General features: G+C 41.4%; 1 protein-coding gene across 1 annotated transcript in view; it reads right to left on the bottom strand.

Annotated features, from left to right (window-relative positions):
• Positions 1-270: 270 nt before the first annotated feature.
• kndc1 (kinase non-catalytic C-lobe domain containing 1) overlaps positions 271-19,185 on the bottom strand; it is a 67,182-nt gene continuing 48,267 nt past the window's right edge. The window contains 10 exon segments of the mRNA XM_078273768.1: positions 271-3,642; positions 7,457-7,614; positions 8,422-8,481; positions 8,865-8,987; positions 12,368-12,509; positions 13,035-13,117; positions 13,267-13,473; positions 15,701-15,856; positions 17,150-17,303; positions 18,454-18,564. Of these exon segments, the coding sequence (XP_078129894.1) occupies positions 3,414-3,642; positions 7,457-7,614; positions 8,422-8,481; positions 8,865-8,987; positions 12,368-12,509; positions 13,035-13,117; positions 13,267-13,473; positions 15,701-15,856; positions 17,150-17,303; positions 18,454-18,564 (1,423 nt within the window). The 3' untranslated portion in view covers positions 271-3,413.

Below are 19,185 nucleotides of genomic sequence, written 5' to 3' on the forward strand. Positions count from 1 at the left end.
TGTTTGGTGTGTCGAAGACCTCAGCTTTCTCTGTGGACTGAACGTTTTGATCCTTTCACAGTATTTATAGCACTTCGACCTGCTTTATAATAAATATAAAAAAAAAAACATGGGACCTTTAAAGCCCTACAGGATGAGAGGAACACTCCACATCCCCTGACAGATGTAACAGGGCTGGAACCTGCCACACAGCCATTCCATCACGGATATTGTCTGACAATAATACGCTTTGGCAAGAGAGGGCTTAGAAAATCTCATTTATTTGGCTAAATTAAGCAAATCTTCATAGCACGTCACATTCCATCTCCACGGTGTGTTTCACGGCAGAAGACCACAGAGAGAAAAAGAGAGAGAGAGAGAGAGAGAGAGAGAGAGAGAGAGAGAGAGAGAGGGCAGGCAGGGATATAGAAAAATAGACACTGACTGAACATCAACATTGTTCAAATAACATTGTGCACACTGACATCTCATTATGTTGTATCATTTTCTGCGTAATGGTAAGGTCTTCTCCCGACAGTAAGCTCGTCTGGCTTTGTCCCTTCACAACCATAGACTCTATGTTCCTGTTACGTGATTAATAATGAATGCAATTATTTCACATTGTGCTGTTTGAATGGGATTCATATTAGATATTAATGGACCAATCTAGTCATATAAATCTCATTTGGTAAAGTCCTAATCGGTAAACAAGTAGAAACGTGTCGTAGCTTAAGCAAAATATATAATCAATAAAACTTTCAGTACATTTAATACATTTTGCATTATTTTGCCGCGCTTCGAACAAGTCAAACATGTTTCAGCAACATCAAATATATATTTGTCATGGGTTGATTCTCCCCCCGACCCCCCACCGATAGATTACTTTTTCGCAGCTCTATATTTCGCAATAAATCAGTATTGGAGAAATTAAAGGTTTGACCCGATGATGGCGGTAAACACAAAGTGAAGTGATCACTGGCTTCATGATTATCTGAAGCAGATTTAATGGCATTCCATCCAATAGTTGTCTAGACATTTTACTGAAAACTACAAATGTGAACCCCACGGTCACACCAGAGGAAAAGTCAGGGGATCCTTAAAATCATGAGGATTCATCCTCTAGGGATCAAGGATATTTGTACCAAACTTCATGGAAATCCATGTAATAGTTGATGAGATATTTCAGTCTGGACCAAAGTGGGGGATTGCCCGACGTACCGACATTGCCAATCCTAGAGCCCTGGCTAGAAAAGCAGGATTCCACCTAAAGGCCCTCATTGTGTCAGTTGATATCCTGCTTTAGTGGTGCATATTCCCAAACAAAGTTACAATCGATCATATTACCACATTGCTACACAGTAAACCTGTGGCTTCTGGGGGCCCCTGGGGGTCTTGGGCCCTGGTGCAGCTGTCCAACTCGCCATGTTGGTAATCCAGCCTTGATGTTGGACATGCAGTCTGCATTACTGCTGTGATCAGTCCACATGAGGCCTAAAGAGCCAAATTGCAGTTCAATTCACAAATAATGATTAGAAATGTCAATATATGAGCTGAGAAAAAAATCATTGCTAACTATTAACGCCACCCATTACTTCTCTTTGTGCATGGGAAATACTCATAAAAAACAAGGAAGGTAGTGAGGAAAACTACCTGTGTAATCTTAAGGGTGTTATAAATAAAGTTGCCTGGGGTCTAAACTGAATGATTGACTTGCAGGAGAACTATTATGCTATTTTCTGTCATAACTATAGTGTTACAATGTCCGATGTTAATGTTAAACATGGCCAGAGCTTCACATAATGAGATAAACATATTTAAAAGAAATCCCTGTGAGCCAAAACCTCAGATTTCCCACTGTTCTGAACGCTCCAGCTTCAACAGTTGTTCTACTCTCGGCTCTGTATGATGTCATAAAGAGCCAGTTTTCCATATATGGTCATCTGCTCCAGGTGGGCACGCTACGGCAGTGTTTACGTTTCATACCCTGCCACATTTAGCTACATACTAACGCCAGGGAAAGCTATAATCTTGTCCGGTGTCCGGTTGTGTAGTATTTGTTTTAGCAGCCTTTATCTGTGATTTACGATGGTAGAAATTGTTGCTATACTCTATTACGATCCACTGCTAACTACATGTAGCTACATGCTACTGCCAGGGAAAGCTGTAATCTTGTTTTTGTGAACAGTAAAGCATGTTAACATGTTCTAATAGAAACACAAAATACAAGTATGAACCTGAAAACGGTATATAATAGATCTCCTTTAAAGTGGCTGTATGTAACTTTCAGTTTGTGATGATTTCAGCAGCCCCTTTGGACAAAAGCGGTAGTACTGTTTTTACCACGCCCGCGGTCGTAAAGGTGTAGGAATTAGCGTTACGGGGAGGTCATATAGTCGCAATGAATGTTTTGCTCACACAGAAAACCTTTCATTTTACAATAAGAGAATACGTTACAGATGCATCGTTGCATTTCAAGTGTTGCATACGGTAACTTAGCCTACTTTAGATGTATCGTGACCTAAACCGGACAACGTTATCACTGTCACTGTGTCACGAGCCAAAGCATTAAGAGTTTGTTGTAGCAACCAACATAATAACTTAGATTAATATAGCTCATTTCATGAAACCAACGGATGCTTTACACAAGTACAGGGGGAATAATACGTCTGCGCTAAATAGAAGGGGGAGGTCATTTAATGTCTGCTACTGACGTACAACCGCAAGTTATTTTATGAATAAAATAAGACATATCGCATACCTGAGGGCCAATTCGGGGACGTTTTTGAATCATTTACAATCCTGTAATTGTCTCCATCTGTAGAAAGCCTGACCGAGTGTGACTCGGATTTTGTCCGTTGTTAAAGTTCCTTCTTTTCTGTGATGGCCCTGTCCCAGTATCAGCCATAACTACAGCAGATAACTTCTACAATAAAATAAAAATACAATTAAGCCTATATAAAGAAATCTCCTGCTACCCTTTACCTGGCTGGATACGCTAACACAGGCTTTTCCGGTGTTACACCGAAATCTGTGACCCGTCAGAATGCGTTACCGTAAATCATTTTTTGACTTTCCGGGAAAAATCGGACCGGGGCAGAGGCATTAATAAAAAATATAGAAAACTAGCGTTCATTTCATTGTTAGTCTTACTTGTTACAGGTCATTTATGATCATCAGATGGAAAGTTACACAGTTTCAGAAACATTTAAAAGTTATATATACATATTAGTTACTTTAGGTTTAGGGGCCTTTGCGGACAGTGAACATATGACTGCAGAAAAAGTTCTCCAGTCCGCAAGGCTCTGCTGTCAGGACTACAGAGACATGTGAGGGTCGTGGCTTGGGCATGGAGCCTCAGTCTGGGCTTGGACATTAGGCGTTGACCTGGTGGTGGTGACTCGCTCTGGGCTGTTAGATGTGACCGGGGGCAGGGCTCATTGGAATGTGGCTCTAACCCTCTTCAGCGTGTCCTGGATCCTCCGTGTCTGTCGCTCGCTGGACTGCCGGAAGTTGGCATCGTTGTCGGCGGCCAATAGGTGGATGTCAGAGGTGGCAAGCCGGGCGATGCGGCGCCGAAGGTAGGCCTGCAGCTCCCGGTCCGGGCTGTAGGGGTACACAGCCTCCTGGAAGGCGTGGACCTGACTCACAACCTTTGCTATGCTCCTTGAGCCAAGGACGGACAGGTGGATGAGCGGGCGGAGCAACATGAAATAGGAATAAAGAACAGAAGGAAAAGTGAAAACATGCAAAAGCCTTTATATCTAGGTTAGGGCTGCAACTAATGATGATTTTCATTGTTGATTTTCTCGATTAATCGATTAGCTGTTAGGTCTATAAAATGACAGAAAACGGCCCAAAGCCCAAGATGACGTCCTCAAATGTCTGTTTTGTCCACAACTCAAAGATCTTCAGTTTACTGTCACAGAGGAGTAAAGGAACTAGAAAATATTCACATTTAAGAAGCTGGAATCAGATAAGTTTTACTTTTTTGTTTTAAAAAGATGACTCAGACTTATTAGTTACTAATCGATTAATCTAAGCAGCTCTTATCTAGATGCATATCTTACCCACGTTTCCTTCCTCTGGCAGCCTCACCAGGTTTGTCTGTGACCTGATTTAGAGAGAGCGGGGATAACCAACCAGCTGTGTCTCTGCCTTTCCCTGCTAGATCTCCTGACCCCAACATCTGGCTACAGCCAGTTGCCTCTCAGCATCTGGCCTGAAACCTCCTTTCCAATCAAACCCCATCCCACGGGCGCCATCTGGTGCAACACTGGCACCCCCTACCAACAACCCAAATCCAACAGCTGTGCCATTACCATCCAACCGCCACTTGTTGTGACCTCGGCATCTGGTCGGCCATATTGGAGTGAAGGAGAAGGACACTCATAGCGAGTTGGCCGACTTTGTCATAGCTGGATTCTTGGGATGTGGGGAGAGAGAGAGAGCTCATTTTCAGTTGATGACACTGACTGTTAATATATTGTGTCACAGGACAGGATAAGTAGCAGGCTAATTTAACTGGCTGTACGTCCATTTCAGCAACATCCCATGAGTGAAAATTACAGCATGCAGGATCAATCATGCAGTGGTGGAATGTAACTAAGTACATTTACTCCAGTACTGTACTTAAGTACAAATTTGAGGTACTTGTACTTTACTTGAGTCTTTTCTACTTCTACTCTGCTACATGTCAGAGAGAAATATTGTACTTTTTACTCCGTTATATATTAATCTGATAGCTTTAGTTACTTTACTTTTACAAATTCAATTCATTTTTGCACACAAAACACATGCAGTCTATAAATACGACGTCTGATTATTGTTAGAATAATTATATTATCAAGAATAGACAGAGACCACTGAAGATATATTAAAGTTAATTTTACTTGAGAACCCAACAAGGAGGCCTTCTCCGCACTACAGAATAGTACAGACAATGACCTGACGAAAAGCTCTCTACAGCTGCTTTTTATAATAACAAGTGTAATGCAAGAAATCATGATACAAGAGTTGGTGTCGTCAGTTGTTATCTGGTAAGAGACGATGACGTCTCCTTTATCTAGTCAGGGAGCGCCTGTTCTTTCCTCAGCATCACACCGTGCTCCAGAGAAGGACACGCAATGGCTCCATGTTATCTTGTTTAGAGTATTCAGTATAATATTATTCTATGCAAACAGTTTAATAATAACAAGAGAGAAAGTATGTAAATCAAAAATAACGGCCTACAAGTCCAGCTGAAATGATTAGACCATTAAACACTTAGTTGATTGACAGAACTGTTTTTGCATTGAGTACTTTTACCTTTACTTTCAGTATATTTTCCTGATGATACTTTTGATGATACATTTTCAATGCAGGACTTTACTTGTAACAGAGTATTTTTTACAGTGTATTAGTACTTTTACTTAAGTAAAGGATCGGAATACTTCTTCCACTGCAGTCATGGTATTAATGTAAAGGCTCTGACACACCAACCCGATTATCGGCCGTCGGACAGTCTGGCGAGGTCGGTGACTCGAGTCTGTTCGGTGTGTTCCGTGCCGTCGTCAGTCGGAGGAGCCGACGGGATCCATTTTGATTTGAGTTGTTGAATCGGCCAGTGGGCAGTCGGACTCAATGACCAATCCGATTGGTGGAGTGCTAGCCCTTGACTAGCGAATCAGTGCTTCTTCCACAAGAAGAAGCCCGAGAACTGACAACGCGCAGAACGTACGCTCAAGTCGGCGTCGCTTCGGTGTGTTCCGAGGCACTTTTTTGACCTCGGGGAGCCGACTGATCAGTCCGACTGCCTTTTCTGCCGACGGTCGGCCGTCAGGTTGGTGTGTCAGAGCCTTTAGAGGCCTAAAGTACCTAAAAAGCCCATAAGAAAACTACAGCTAGTTCAGAATGCTGTGGTCAGAGTCTTAACGAAAACAAGGACAATTGCTTAAGACGCTGCACTGGCTACCTGTATCTTTTAGAAGTTATTTCACTTGTCTATGAAGCTTTAAATGACTTTGCTCCTCCATACATCAGTGATGTTCTTTTATTCTATGTTCCAGCCAGATCACAAAGGTCCTCCACCACTTTTACTACAAATGTTGGTCGATACGTCGACCAAATAAACCAATGCAGAGGTGACACGTTTGTGCGGGAATTTTCTTTTTCCTTTGGAAATGGAACTTCGGGGGAATTAATTCCCTGCACCACAAATGAGACAAAGCAAGCAGTGCGTGTTACCTGCTACTCATCAGGCCAGTTGAACGACTTATAAATGTGGACGTGTGTTGCCAACTTTGAGGAATTTATAGTTGGCCGTGTGAACGCGTCTTTTTCATTGTTGTGTTTTTTATCAATGGGAAAATGATTATGTTTTAAAATGTGTTAGTTCTATTTGAAATAGCTTTTAGTTTATTTTCTTTATGTTTTTCATCAAAACATGAGGAGACCCTTGTTTAAAGGAACACGCCGACTTTAGCTTATTCACCGTAACCCCCAGAGTAAGACAAGTCGGTACGTACCCTTCTTGTGTCCGTGCGTGTTGTAACTCTGTCTGACCGTTCCACCGGTAGCTTAGCCTAGCACAGAACATGCAGGTAACCGGCTCCATCTAGCCTACTGCTCCGAATAAGTGACAAAATAACGCCAACATGTTCCTGTTTACATGTTGTGATTTGTAGAGTCACAGCGTGTACAAATAACAAGGTCACATGAGACACAGCCATCTTCTAACCGTACACATACTGGGAACTATATTCTCAGAAAGGCGAAGCTCTGCTACTTCTGCTACTTGGGCGGAGTGATTTTCTTTGCAGCAAGGCTATGTATGGACTTGTCTAACTCTGGGGGTTACGATGAATAAGCTAAAGTCCCAATAAGTGTGTTCCTTTAAGCCTTTTAGGCATTTGGCCTCCCTTGCACATTTTGTTATTTTTTGCTCTGCGTTAAAGGTGCCGTAGGTAGGATTGTAAAGATCCAGGACTTAGCCAAACAATTTGAACATCAACAACTTCTCAGTCCCTCCCCCCCTTTCCGCTAAAGCCCAAAACGGTCTCCTAAGCCCCTCCCCCCACAAGGGAGAATGAATGCGTGTGCATGAGCAGTGATTGACATACAGTTAGACACCCCCCCTGGCCCTGATTGGTGCATCTGAACAGGGAGCTGTGGATTTTTGCAAATCACACTACAGACTGTAGGTGGAGCCAGAGAGCCAGATTTCTTTTCAAATGAAGCTTCATGTAGTTCTACTGGAACATAGGGTCAGTTTCAGCAAATATGACAGAAAGTTAGTTGTATAAGGCTTACCTACTGCACCTTAAATGTTCGTTTTTAGTGCTATTAAATAAAAAGAAAATGAACCTTTTGTTTTCCATAGCAACAGCAACAAAGACCGGAAGTTGAAAGACAAAAAGCAGAAATAGAACAAACAAAACATCGGCCGGCCACATGAGGTCAGTGGCAGCTTATTACAGATCTAAAAGTGATCTCCCCTCACCTGAGCTTGGGCCACTTGTAAGCTCCGGTGGTGAGCGTGAAGGCTCCGATCTCCAGCTTCTGGACGTGCATGGCCAGGATGCGCGCCGACGGCAGTGTGGGCCTCCTCCTCCTGGGTTCCCCCCCCATCAGACACAGGTCGTCACTCTTCAGAAACACCTGAGGAAACCGCGATTGAACCGCACAGTAAATAAATGAGTTCTCACTGGACTAGAACATTTTTGAAAATTTCCAATTAAGCCAAAGTTTCAAGGCGCTTGACGCAGAGATAAGCATGTCCAATGTAGCGGTGTGATGTGATTGAAAGAGTTGGAGAGGATTTTCAACAAATAATTCATTCTTTTTTTTTATTAATTTAATACATTAAAAAGCCAAGAGAGCATGGTTCTCTACTAGTGCTGGGTTCAAATAATCAGAAATCAATCTTTATATATATATATATATACTTATATATATATATATATATATATATATATATATATATATATATATATATATATATATATATATATATATATATATATATATATTTCACCATGGATGTATAAGTAAAAAGTACTAAACATACAATTCTTAATGTAAACATTAACCTGGTGCATTCTAAAACATTTGAGGGTGGCTTCTTGCTTGTACATTTTACAACAGAAGACATTTAATTTAATTGGGACCTTGTGAATCGGAATTGAATCGATTCGGGAAATCATTGCCGATACCCAGCCTGATACAGTTAAATACAGAAAAGTTGGCAGGAGAGCGACGCATGTTGTTTGATGCATCGGTGACTTTCAGAAGCAGAGCCAGCTGTAAGCTCTCAGCACACAGGCGGCTTGCTTGAAGCTGTTTTTGTATTGATTTGTTTGCCCTGCAGCCTAGTTTGATAATGTGACCAGCCCTCAGTTACAAGCAACATACGTGTGTGCTTGCTCAAACACACCTACACACACACACACACACACACACACACACCTGCACAGCTCGCAGCTCCTCCAGGATCTCACAAACTTTGGAAGACAGATGTTTCCAAGCCTGTTGGCAAGAGAGGAGGCACTTTTATTTAACAGTTTACTAAAGGAAGACTAATTATACCCTAGCTTTAAATGCAACATAAGAGTCAATGAATATAATGAATATAAGCCATGGAAATACGGAAATTTCTTAATATATTCTCAAAATAGTGTCTTTTAATTGCGTGTTTTCTTTTGTTTTTTAAAGGACTCTTATTCATGGGACAATCCTCCTCACCGTGCTCACACTTTCTACATCTTATCTGAATGCATTAATGCATTTGTGAAACTAATTAAACACCACCCAATTCTATCACAGCTGAGGAAAACGTTTAGCTCGAGGACATCTGACTTATTACAGAAACTCAGTTTGTGTGAGGAGGAATTTATGAGATGCAGCCTTACTGGTAACTGCCTGACAATCACGTTCTCCAGACCTCCGAGGACCTGCATGGCTGTGGCAAAGTTCCTTGATTCGTAGCAGTGTTTTCCTATCCACAGATACTTGGTCAGCAAAGCAACTTGTGTCTGCAAGGGAGGAGAGCTTGCAATTAAAAACAAGGAAAAGCTAAACAAGGCAAAATGCAAAACCCCAGTAGGTCTTTACAGTGGTATGCTTTTCTTGGGACTACATGAGGCTGCAGAATGAAGCATGCCAACTGGAAAAAAAACAAGAAAAAGACTACATATAGTCAAAGTTGTCAACGCACTGTGCAATGCAAGTGTGCTTGATTATGTGTTAACAAAGTATTGTGAACAGGTTCAAATGTCTATTTTTTTCTTCTAGTTATTTGCATCTGGCAGTTTGAATGGGAATAGCAGTTTAAGAATGTTGTTTTTGAAGTAAGGACCTGAAATTAGTTGAAGTGTAATCATTAAAAGCATTTGGAACTTTTAATTTCAAGTTTAAGTTCCGTACTGTAACTATAACTGTCAGCTTGTATGTAGTCTATATCCATGACGTTCAAATTCAGACAGATTTTACTCTTTTCAGCCGGATGTCCGTCACCTTCCACTTTCTTTGTGTTGGAATTCTAAACTCCGGTGGATTTGTGAGGACTATGGTTAACTGCTCCTCAGATCTCTGCAGGGTAAATCCAGACAGCTAGCTAGACTATCTGTCCAATCTGAGTTTTCTGTTGCACGACTAAAACAACCGTTGAACGTACACACGTTCCACCAAAACAAGTTCCTTCCCGAGGCTATTTTGCAGAGGCACCGTCATTGCGTCCGGCGCTTAGCGCCGCCCAAGACGATTGTGATTGGTTTAAAGAAATGCCAATAAACCAGAGCACGTTTTTCTCCCATCCAGGAACGCTGTGTGGACCAGCCAGACCCTCCTCCGCAGCGCTGTGGTGGAAGGTCTGGCAAAGCGAGACTAGCTTGTATGAGCGCAACTGAGCTACTAACTTGAATGGGGATTAAATGATTTAATCGTGCGGCCCTCCTAGACTTTCCAAATGTTATTAGATTGAACGGATCAAATACTTAGTATCCACTGATTAACAGACGTCTTTTTTCACCTTTATGTAAGTCTATGGGAAATAGTCTGTTTGGGCCAGAGGGCATTACGGGACAGACCCGGTAGTTGTCACTAGAGATGGTCCGATACCATTTTTTGCTTCCCCGATACCGATTCCGATACCTGAACTTAGCGTATCAGCCGATACCGAGTACCGATCCGATACCAGTGTGTCATATATTTTATTATGTTTTAACAACTGTATACTACTATCCCTGTATGGATGTGATATGATTTCTATCTTTGTTGTCGGTCTGGCTCAGGTTAAACTAATGTTTGTGAAACATGAACAATGAATGCCACAGAACTTTCTTTTTATTATCCAGTTTGACAGTCAGTTATAACGGAAAAGAACATAAATAAACTACTTTAACATAGATTTTCTTTAGGGCTTTATGACGTGGTATCGGATCGGTGCATTAACTCCAGTACTTTCCCGATACCGATACCAGCATTTTAGGGCGGTATCGGGCCGATACCTACTGGTATGGGTATCGGAACATCTCTAGTTGCCGCTCCACTGTTTGGCCGCTATGTCAAATTGGCTTCAAAGCCCGGCGCTTCTCCTGGGGGGCCTGATCAGAGCAGACTGGGCTTTTTCGGGAGGCGAGTTAAAGGTGCACTATGAGTTTTTTTTCGATTAATCGGATAAAAAAAACAAAAGCATTAATTTACATCAACTCAATACATACTTACATACATACTTGTTGTTTTAGTTAATAGATGTGTAAAGGTAAGTAACCCAAAGAGCAGATACAGACAACACACACACACACACACACACACACACACACACACGTTCACTTGAAGCTTATTCATTAAATTATTACCATCATTGTAGTAAGTGCAAGTTAAGTTCATTTGTACACCACATTTAAACACAGCTTAAGATGACCAAGTGCTATAAAATAACTTTAAAATGAAATTAAAAAGTACAACACACACACAAATATATTTGTCAACAATAACTGATATGGGACAAAGCACAGAATATATACATGATAACAGATTGAAAAATGAATGGGCCAAAAAAAGGCGAGTGAATAAAAACGTGTCTTTAGTCTTGCCTGCTTTACTACTGTTATTAACGAGCTAACGCTAGCTTGTCATGCTAGTCAAGCTGGATAACGAGTAAACACCACACCAGCACCAGAAGAGCTACTGGAGGGACGTTACGTTCCTCACTTCAAAAACGGAACAAAAGCAGGATAGTGTAGTGACTTTACCCTGCTGTTGAACTCCCTTCCTCCTCATCAAGGACTCGATGGTTGGGGGAGGGGGTTAGTGACAGTTAGTCAGTTAGTCATGACAGTTACGGAAACATGGGGGGAGGGGCGAGCTTGCTCTGTTTTTTTTTGGTATTTACTTGGAACGTCAACAGAAGTGACCATGCAGGAACTCATAGTGCACCTTTAAAGGGACAGGCAGTAAAATGGAGCGTTTCAGACAGAGGGTGACTACAGTATGAGAAAAATAAAGTGTTCTTTTGAACATTAAAGCATGTAAACATGTTCTAGAAGAAACCCAAAACACAAGTATGAACCTGAAAGTGAGCATAACATGTCCCCTTAAGGTGAAGTTGAAGCACCAGAGATAGTTGAAGTACAATAGCTGGAGTTAGAGATGGGCGATATTTAAATATCACATATTCATATTTGACCAAATACCTCGCGACACAATATAACCAATATTGCGGTAATATTGTAGGGTTGGTGCTTTGACAAAATATATTTACACAATGAGATTTTTGATAAATAATCATCAGTAATGTGGATACATTGACTAAGTGGGTAAAGGCAGCTAGAACAGTCTGGTAAGTTGAGGAAATGACATCGCTTTACCGTAATGCAGCCTTTAAAACCAGGAAAAGACAACACTTGGGTCATATCACGATATTATGATGAACAAAAAGATTAAGACGATATCTAGCCGCATGCATCAATGTCGATATAATATTGATATACTGCCCAGCCCTAGCTGAAGTATTTGAGCTGACATGTCAGTATTAAAGACTGAAAAGATGTCCTAAATGAGCTGATTATTTAAAAATGATGTTTATTGAGTGTGTTTATTTGAAAGTAGCTGAGGGACAAAAAAGTGTCCATAATAATACAAATACATTGAGTTTCTCAGCTTTTTGTATGACAAATGACAACTTATGAAGCCCAAAGAAGACTTGGTTTAAGACCCATGTGTTCTTGTTCCAAACTTTTTTATAAACCATTCAACCATGAGAGTAGAGAAGCGACAGAAAGCACATAATGGGTAAAGTCTGTGACTGACATCCAAATGAGAAGTCAAAGCACCGGCTGTGGCAGTAATGGCTTGTTTTTGTTTTTTTCTCCTGCTGGCCCTGTTGCTTTCATGAGTTCAGGTCTCCTCTCACCTTAATGGAGTCACAGATGACTATTTCAGCCGAGATCCAGTTAGAAACGCTGTCAGCATGTGTGAGCAGCTGCCGGAGGACTCCGTCCTCACTTGCAGGTAGAGCGCTGCCCTCTGCTGGCGGGATATGCTGGGACACATTCCTGGTGGGGGGGGGATACACAGAGATGTAGGAACATTTACACCAGACATTATTACTGAAACAACAATTACGATGATTAGTTAATTACCAGAAATTTTCAGAATTGGTTAATTAATTAATTATTTCAACTGACTTTGTTCCTCTTTATTTTACGGTTATTTATTATTATTATTATTATTATTATTATCATAAATTATCATTATCACAATTATCATAAAATGTATTATTATTTATATACTAATTTATTATTATATTATTTGTCATTATAAAATGTATAAACATCGTAGGAATACTATAAATATGAACATCATATGTAAGCAAATGTACGTTTTTAACTCACACACAAGTATTAAAAAAACAACAAAAAAACAAAAACAAGTGAGGGAATATTTTTTGGAGGAATGGTGTTCATCTTTCCAGGAGAAAAAAATAATCTATGCCACCACCTCGCTAATAAACCGTCCATTTTGACCCGTCTGTAAGGAACATCAGTAAACGGTGTGTAAAGCCAGAACAGTATTCTCACCTGTTTGGGGTCGACACTTTGTCCCTCACTCCTTGTATTCTGGAGTTGAGGAAATGAACTGGATGACATCCTTGGAACATTTCCTGCGTTGCAAAAGGTACAACTCTAGCATGAGATCAGGGGTTGACTGTATTCATCTATGCATTCATAAAGGCATGTCTCCCTCTAGTGGTTAAACAAAAAGACAACAGCAGCCTGGGTGCGGGCTGTGGGAGTGGACCTGTGTGTGTACCTGCTGCAGCAGGGTGAGCTGCTGGCTGATGTGCTGTGCGCTGTATTCGTTCTGGCTGAAGGGGAGGAGCTCCTCACTGTGCAGGCAGACGTTGGAGAGGCCCGCCACCAGGGAGCCGTAGAAAGGCACAGGCAGCGCCGTGGCGTTGGAGAAGGTCTTGTCTTTAGGCATGGATGCAGACGGCTCCACCACTCTCGAGAACCTCCACTAAAGTGATTTGACAAGAGAGGAGACATGCTTTTTATTGTTACTATAATTGCTATAATTTATTGTTACTATCATACCAACTGTATACATATACGTCTTTTACTAAGCAGCTGAAACTATGTGTGGTCAATATATATACATGTCAGCCCCAAAATGATTTATTATGTATGTATTCTGTTAGTTTGCAATGTCAACATGTATGACTTTCACTTATTATTTCCTCGTAGTTCACTATTGCGTGTCCTGCCTGATCTATGTACTCTATTATCTTGTAACCTGTTCTGCCTTGTGCTTCGTTTTGTTGCTAATCTTTTTGCTTCTGTTCTGTGTCGTGTTTTGTGCTAAGTTCTGCTTTGCCTTTCTTTTTTGTTATTTTGTATTTTAAAAAGGCATTTTTTTAACATTGAGGCCAGGGGACTACAGATTAACAATAGTACACACACACACACACACACACACACACACACACACACACACACACACACACACACACACACACACACACACACACACACACACACACACACACACACACACACACACACACACACACACACACACACAGGACCTTATTCTTTCGGTCATGTCCGAAAGAATAAGATCCAGGGTACAAACAGCCAAAATGGGTTTCCTCAGGAGGGTAGCTGGCGTCTCCCTTAGAGAGAGGGTGAGAAGCTCAGTTATCCGTGAGGAGCTCGGAGTAGAGCCGCTGCTCCTTTGCGTCGAAAGGAGCCAGTTGAGGTAGTTCGGGCATCTGGTAAGGGCGCCTCCCTAGGGAGGTGTTCCAGGCACGTCCAGCTGGGAGGAGGCCTCGGGGGAGACCCAGGACTAGGTGGAGGGATTATATCTCTTTTTTACAGTCTGAGCTGGTTAGTGTGGCTCGGCAAAGGGAAGTTTGGGGTGCCCTGCTGGAGCTGCTCCCCCCGCGACCCGATACCGGATAAGCGGATGAAGATCCACACGGGCGCACACGCACGCACACACACACACACACACGTGTGTATATATATATATATATATATATATATATATATATATATATATATATATACACACACACATATATATATATATACACATATACACATACATACATATATGTGTATGTATACACACATACACACATATATATATATATATATATATATATATATATATACACACATACACACACACATATATATACATACACATATATATATATATATATATATATATATACACATATATATATACATATGCATATATATATATATATATATATATATATATATATATATATATATACACACATATATATATATACACACATATATACATATATATATACATAGACATATACATACACATATATACATATACATATATATATATATATATATATATATATATATATATATACATACACACACACACACATACATCATACACATACATACATACATACAAGGGAGAAAATAAAAGATTGGGAAGAACAACAGATCCCGTTGCTCTGGACTGAGACCAGTGAACACCTTTAGAAGCACTTTTCCGGTGAACGCTGAGCGTTACTGCGCAGCCTCCAACTGAGAGAGACGACGTAAATGTGACGTGAGCAACCTGTCTGAAAGTTGGAAGTCTTCTGGTAGCTGTGCCAAGAGAACTCTCAATCATTACGAATCTTGCCGAGACGGAGAGCGTAGGTATATGTAGGAGTTAACATGACTCAGGCTAATTATTGCTATATAGTTAACATTAGTAATTAAACTTAAACAGCTAATGTAAGTCCAAACTGCCTGCGAGCTTCTCCTGTACTATACGGTAATTGACTACTATGTGACTAAGTTGCGTGGTTATGACACAATCGTTAGCCTATTTTTATAAAAACGTCTGCTACGGAGCCATAACGTGAGATACAAGGTAATGGAGCCTTTTATACATTGTCGTGTTTCTTTAGAAATAAACAATGGACAAAAAAAGTCTTTAAACGCTTCAGATGTAAAGTTATTCGCTGTCAAAGTGACGTCAAAATGAATGGCAGTCAATGGGATGCTAACGTCGGGTGATTGTTGGGTAGCATGAAAATGGCGCCATAGGAGGTTCGAGCTCTGAAGCGAAGCTTACCCCCTTGGGAAGAACAGAGTAACTTTTTATTTTTTTATTTGATGACCTTTCCTGTGTCCTTACACAGGGAAGTATTTACAAAACGCAAACACAGTTGCAGAACTTGTCACCATATTATACTGACCCTTCTCCCAAGATCCTCAGTAGATGAACGCACACCCGTAGAATCATCATCTTCCTCAAAGTTGATTAGGCTTCCTCTTCCTTGGATCAAAGTCGTTGAAGGAGGGCTGTGGAGAGCAGCAAGAAGGGCCTCCCCTCGGCTGTCTACAGGAATCACCTATGGAGGAAAAAATACACGTTATGAGGCAACCACATATGGAGCATAGCGTAAGTTCAGGCAGGTCACGGAGTCAAGCTCGGCTATTATCTCAGCTCATAGCTGACAGTCCCTAAGCCAGCACACCAGTTGATAGCTCAGCTGATTCCCTCCTAAGCATATGATTGGATTTCCAAATACAGTGCTTTATTTAAACTGCTTTTCCCAGCCTACCTTGCTGCATCTCTGCTAGCACTTGCAACCCACCTCCACCCCAGCTCCTCCTTTAAATGTATATTCATGTTGTCTGACTTAATCAATGTCGTGGCTGCTGTCATTGATGCTGCTCTGTTCTTTGGCCTGGGGGGATCCTGCACTGCTGCTCTCCCCGCTTAAGGCTTCCATGTATGCACATGGAAGGGCAGGGAGGTGTGCTCTCCCTGCCTCATGCTTTCCACGTATGTTAGTGGAAGTGGGGGGAGGCCCCAGAACAGAGCCATACAGCCAAATGCAAATTGCAGATGAATAAAATCTATTTATTGACAAAGTGGTCGTGACTGAAGTAACGTAGACATGGGCTGAATTTCACTTCTCTAACTTGATATCTCCTTGCTCCTCGGCTGAACCGGAAGTTGTTCTGTCCCTCCTTCGTGAAGGCCGTCTCAAAGCTCTTATTGTTGCCCCGAGGAGCGAGGACTGAGGATGGCGGAGCGAGGATGGATCTCTAAGGAGCTATGAGCAGGGATACGCGAGAGCAGCCTTCCCGGAAGACGTGCAGCTGAAAGCCGTCGCTTACTTACCATACTGCTGACAAATTCATGTGACCCTTCAGTGGAAAGGATGTCTCATTTCCTCGATTACTCTCTCTTCCCATGATTTCCTCGAAAGGGAAGCAAGTGAAGGAAACAGGGATGCAATTTAAAGGAAGTGAGATTCAGCCCCGGTTTCATAAAGAGAAGAAAATGTGACGTGATCGATCACTGTTAAACAGCTTAAACCGCAAAAAAACGGATGCCTTTTGCACTGATGATTTGAGTTGTATGCTTCATGAAAGACTTTACTTTTGGCTGTTCTAAATACCTAGTGTCCCATGGTCTTTTGACCCACAAAATATGCTGACACACAGGAAGTTCGATGCTCCAACAGCAGAGAGATTATAATTAACAGCAGATGAATTGTGTAGGTAGCATGAGCAGAAACTGCCCCCTTCAGGAACTCAAATCCCAGAGTTAAATACTGTACAGTATGTCACAGTGCAGCCATTTGACTGACAGGCCATCTCCGGAAAGTGCAGGGCAAAATATACGTGGTTACCTCAGCATTAAGGAAGTTTTCTAACGTTTCCACGAGGCTGGACTTCCTCTGGGGGGTGAAGTCCACCCGTTTACAGTCTGTTATCCAGATGTGGAGCAGGTCCAGACTGCGATGGAAGATCTTTTCACTGTCCCCTGACATGTCTGGACCCTGTCTGGCATGGAAAACAAACAGTCACACACACTGAACAGTCACACACAAACAGACAGTACTCCCTAATACTGAGTACCGGCAGTTCTGATTTTTGTCCACATGAGAACCCTTACTTCTAATTGTTATTACCAGTATTACTAATAGGCTGATATTATTAATTTTTTTTTTTACCAAAATAGGTTGTACATTCGGGCTGCGATGATTATGGAAAAAATCATCATCACAATTATTTTGGTCGATATTAAAATCACGATTATTTAACAGGATTACTCGTTGACTTTTGGAAAAATACGTTGCATTTATTGAACTTTAAAAACAAATCAACAGTGAAAACACCTTGAACTGTGAAATTTCCCTTAATACTTTTCCCGTTTTTCATTCAGAACACAAGACAAAACAAGGGCTAAAACCAATTAGGAGACGCTATAGTTATATATATATATATATATGCATTTTCACAAAAATGCTCCATGGACTTCAAGATGAGACCTATGTTCCCTCAAAATTTGGTATGTTAACTTCTCATTTTTTTCCGAAGCTCGTTGGCAATGCCCGAGTCCAGTCACTACAGAACTCTGTGGTTTTCGTACAGGTCTGACATGTTTGCAAATGTTTGTGAGTTTTCCAGCATGCTAAGCCCCTCAAAAATGCGAGTGACTCATCGGAATAATAATCCTTACAAAAATAATAGTTTCCTCGCACTTTGGTGCTCAGGCCTTAATAATTCCTTCAGTTTCAATAGGGCCTTCGCCGCTGTCGGCGCTCGGGCCCTAATAATAATCTGTACAAAAACAATAGGTTCCTCGCACTTTCAGTGCAAGGCACCGTTGGTAGTCGAATCAGGCTCCTTAGATTGAATCGTCGAATAGTCGACTATACAGATACAAGATGCACATATGAATGTAACTATATCCAAGTCACATGCAATGATCATGTCATCCAACTGCTGAATTAAGGTACTAGCACCTTTTTTGGTCCAATTCAGGCACTGGTCAGTGCAAGATGGTTCACACTGTGTGCTATTGTGCATTATGTTTTGTAGTTTCCAGGAGAGGCTGGACTGGAGATTTTCATGTTTTTTCTTGGCATACTGTACTGTACTATACATAGATGTCTCTGGGTGTAATTCTGATCTACTGGATATACCGTACCTTGCAGCACCGATGAATTTATCAGTTATGAACTGCAGTAACTTCTCAGGAGTGCAGAAGAAACGATAGGTGTACAGGAACTGCTGGATGTAGCCCTCCACAGCTGCATTTCTGGGATGAAAAGGGGCATAGCGACACCGAATTAAGTTTCAGTTTACAGTTTAACGGTTAGTTTTCAGTGAAATGTATCATCAAACATCCCACTGCAAATTAAGGAATATAGTAACCTGTGGCAACATAGAATGGCCTTTTCTATCCAGTGCCTTATCCTGGTCAAATACTCCCAGCATATACCTTTAACTCCAGGGTTTCCCCCAGTGTATTGCAAGCCTGGTGGCCCACTGGGCCTAAGATGCCCCCCACCAGGCCTAAGCCACAGGGAATTATTTTTTTAAAACTTCAAATGTCCAGTTAGCTTTTAGCACTGACTTAATGTAGGGCCCTATGGGATCCGTCTTATAGCTTTTTTTTTAATTCTCAATTTTGCGATTCCGTCCATGATTCAGTTATCACAGAAACTACTGGGCTCTACATTAGTGCTGCCAGCAGCCTGTAGCTGGCCCCAGCCGGGCCCTCGTCAAAAAAATCGATTGCCACCGGGCTAAACAACTTTTCTGGGGGAAACCCTGAACTCCTTCCATGGGGACCCTTCCAGCACTCTCAGACCATGTGGGAGACATACTACTTTCCAGGGTCTCCTCCCATTTAGTTGTGCCCAGAACATTTTTAAAA

Source organism: Sander vitreus, chromosome 17 (genome assembly GCF_031162955.1).
Source record: "Sander vitreus isolate 19-12246 chromosome 17, sanVit1, whole genome shotgun sequence".
Classification (NCBI taxonomy): Eukaryota; Metazoa; Chordata; class Actinopteri; order Perciformes; family Percidae; genus Sander; species Sander vitreus.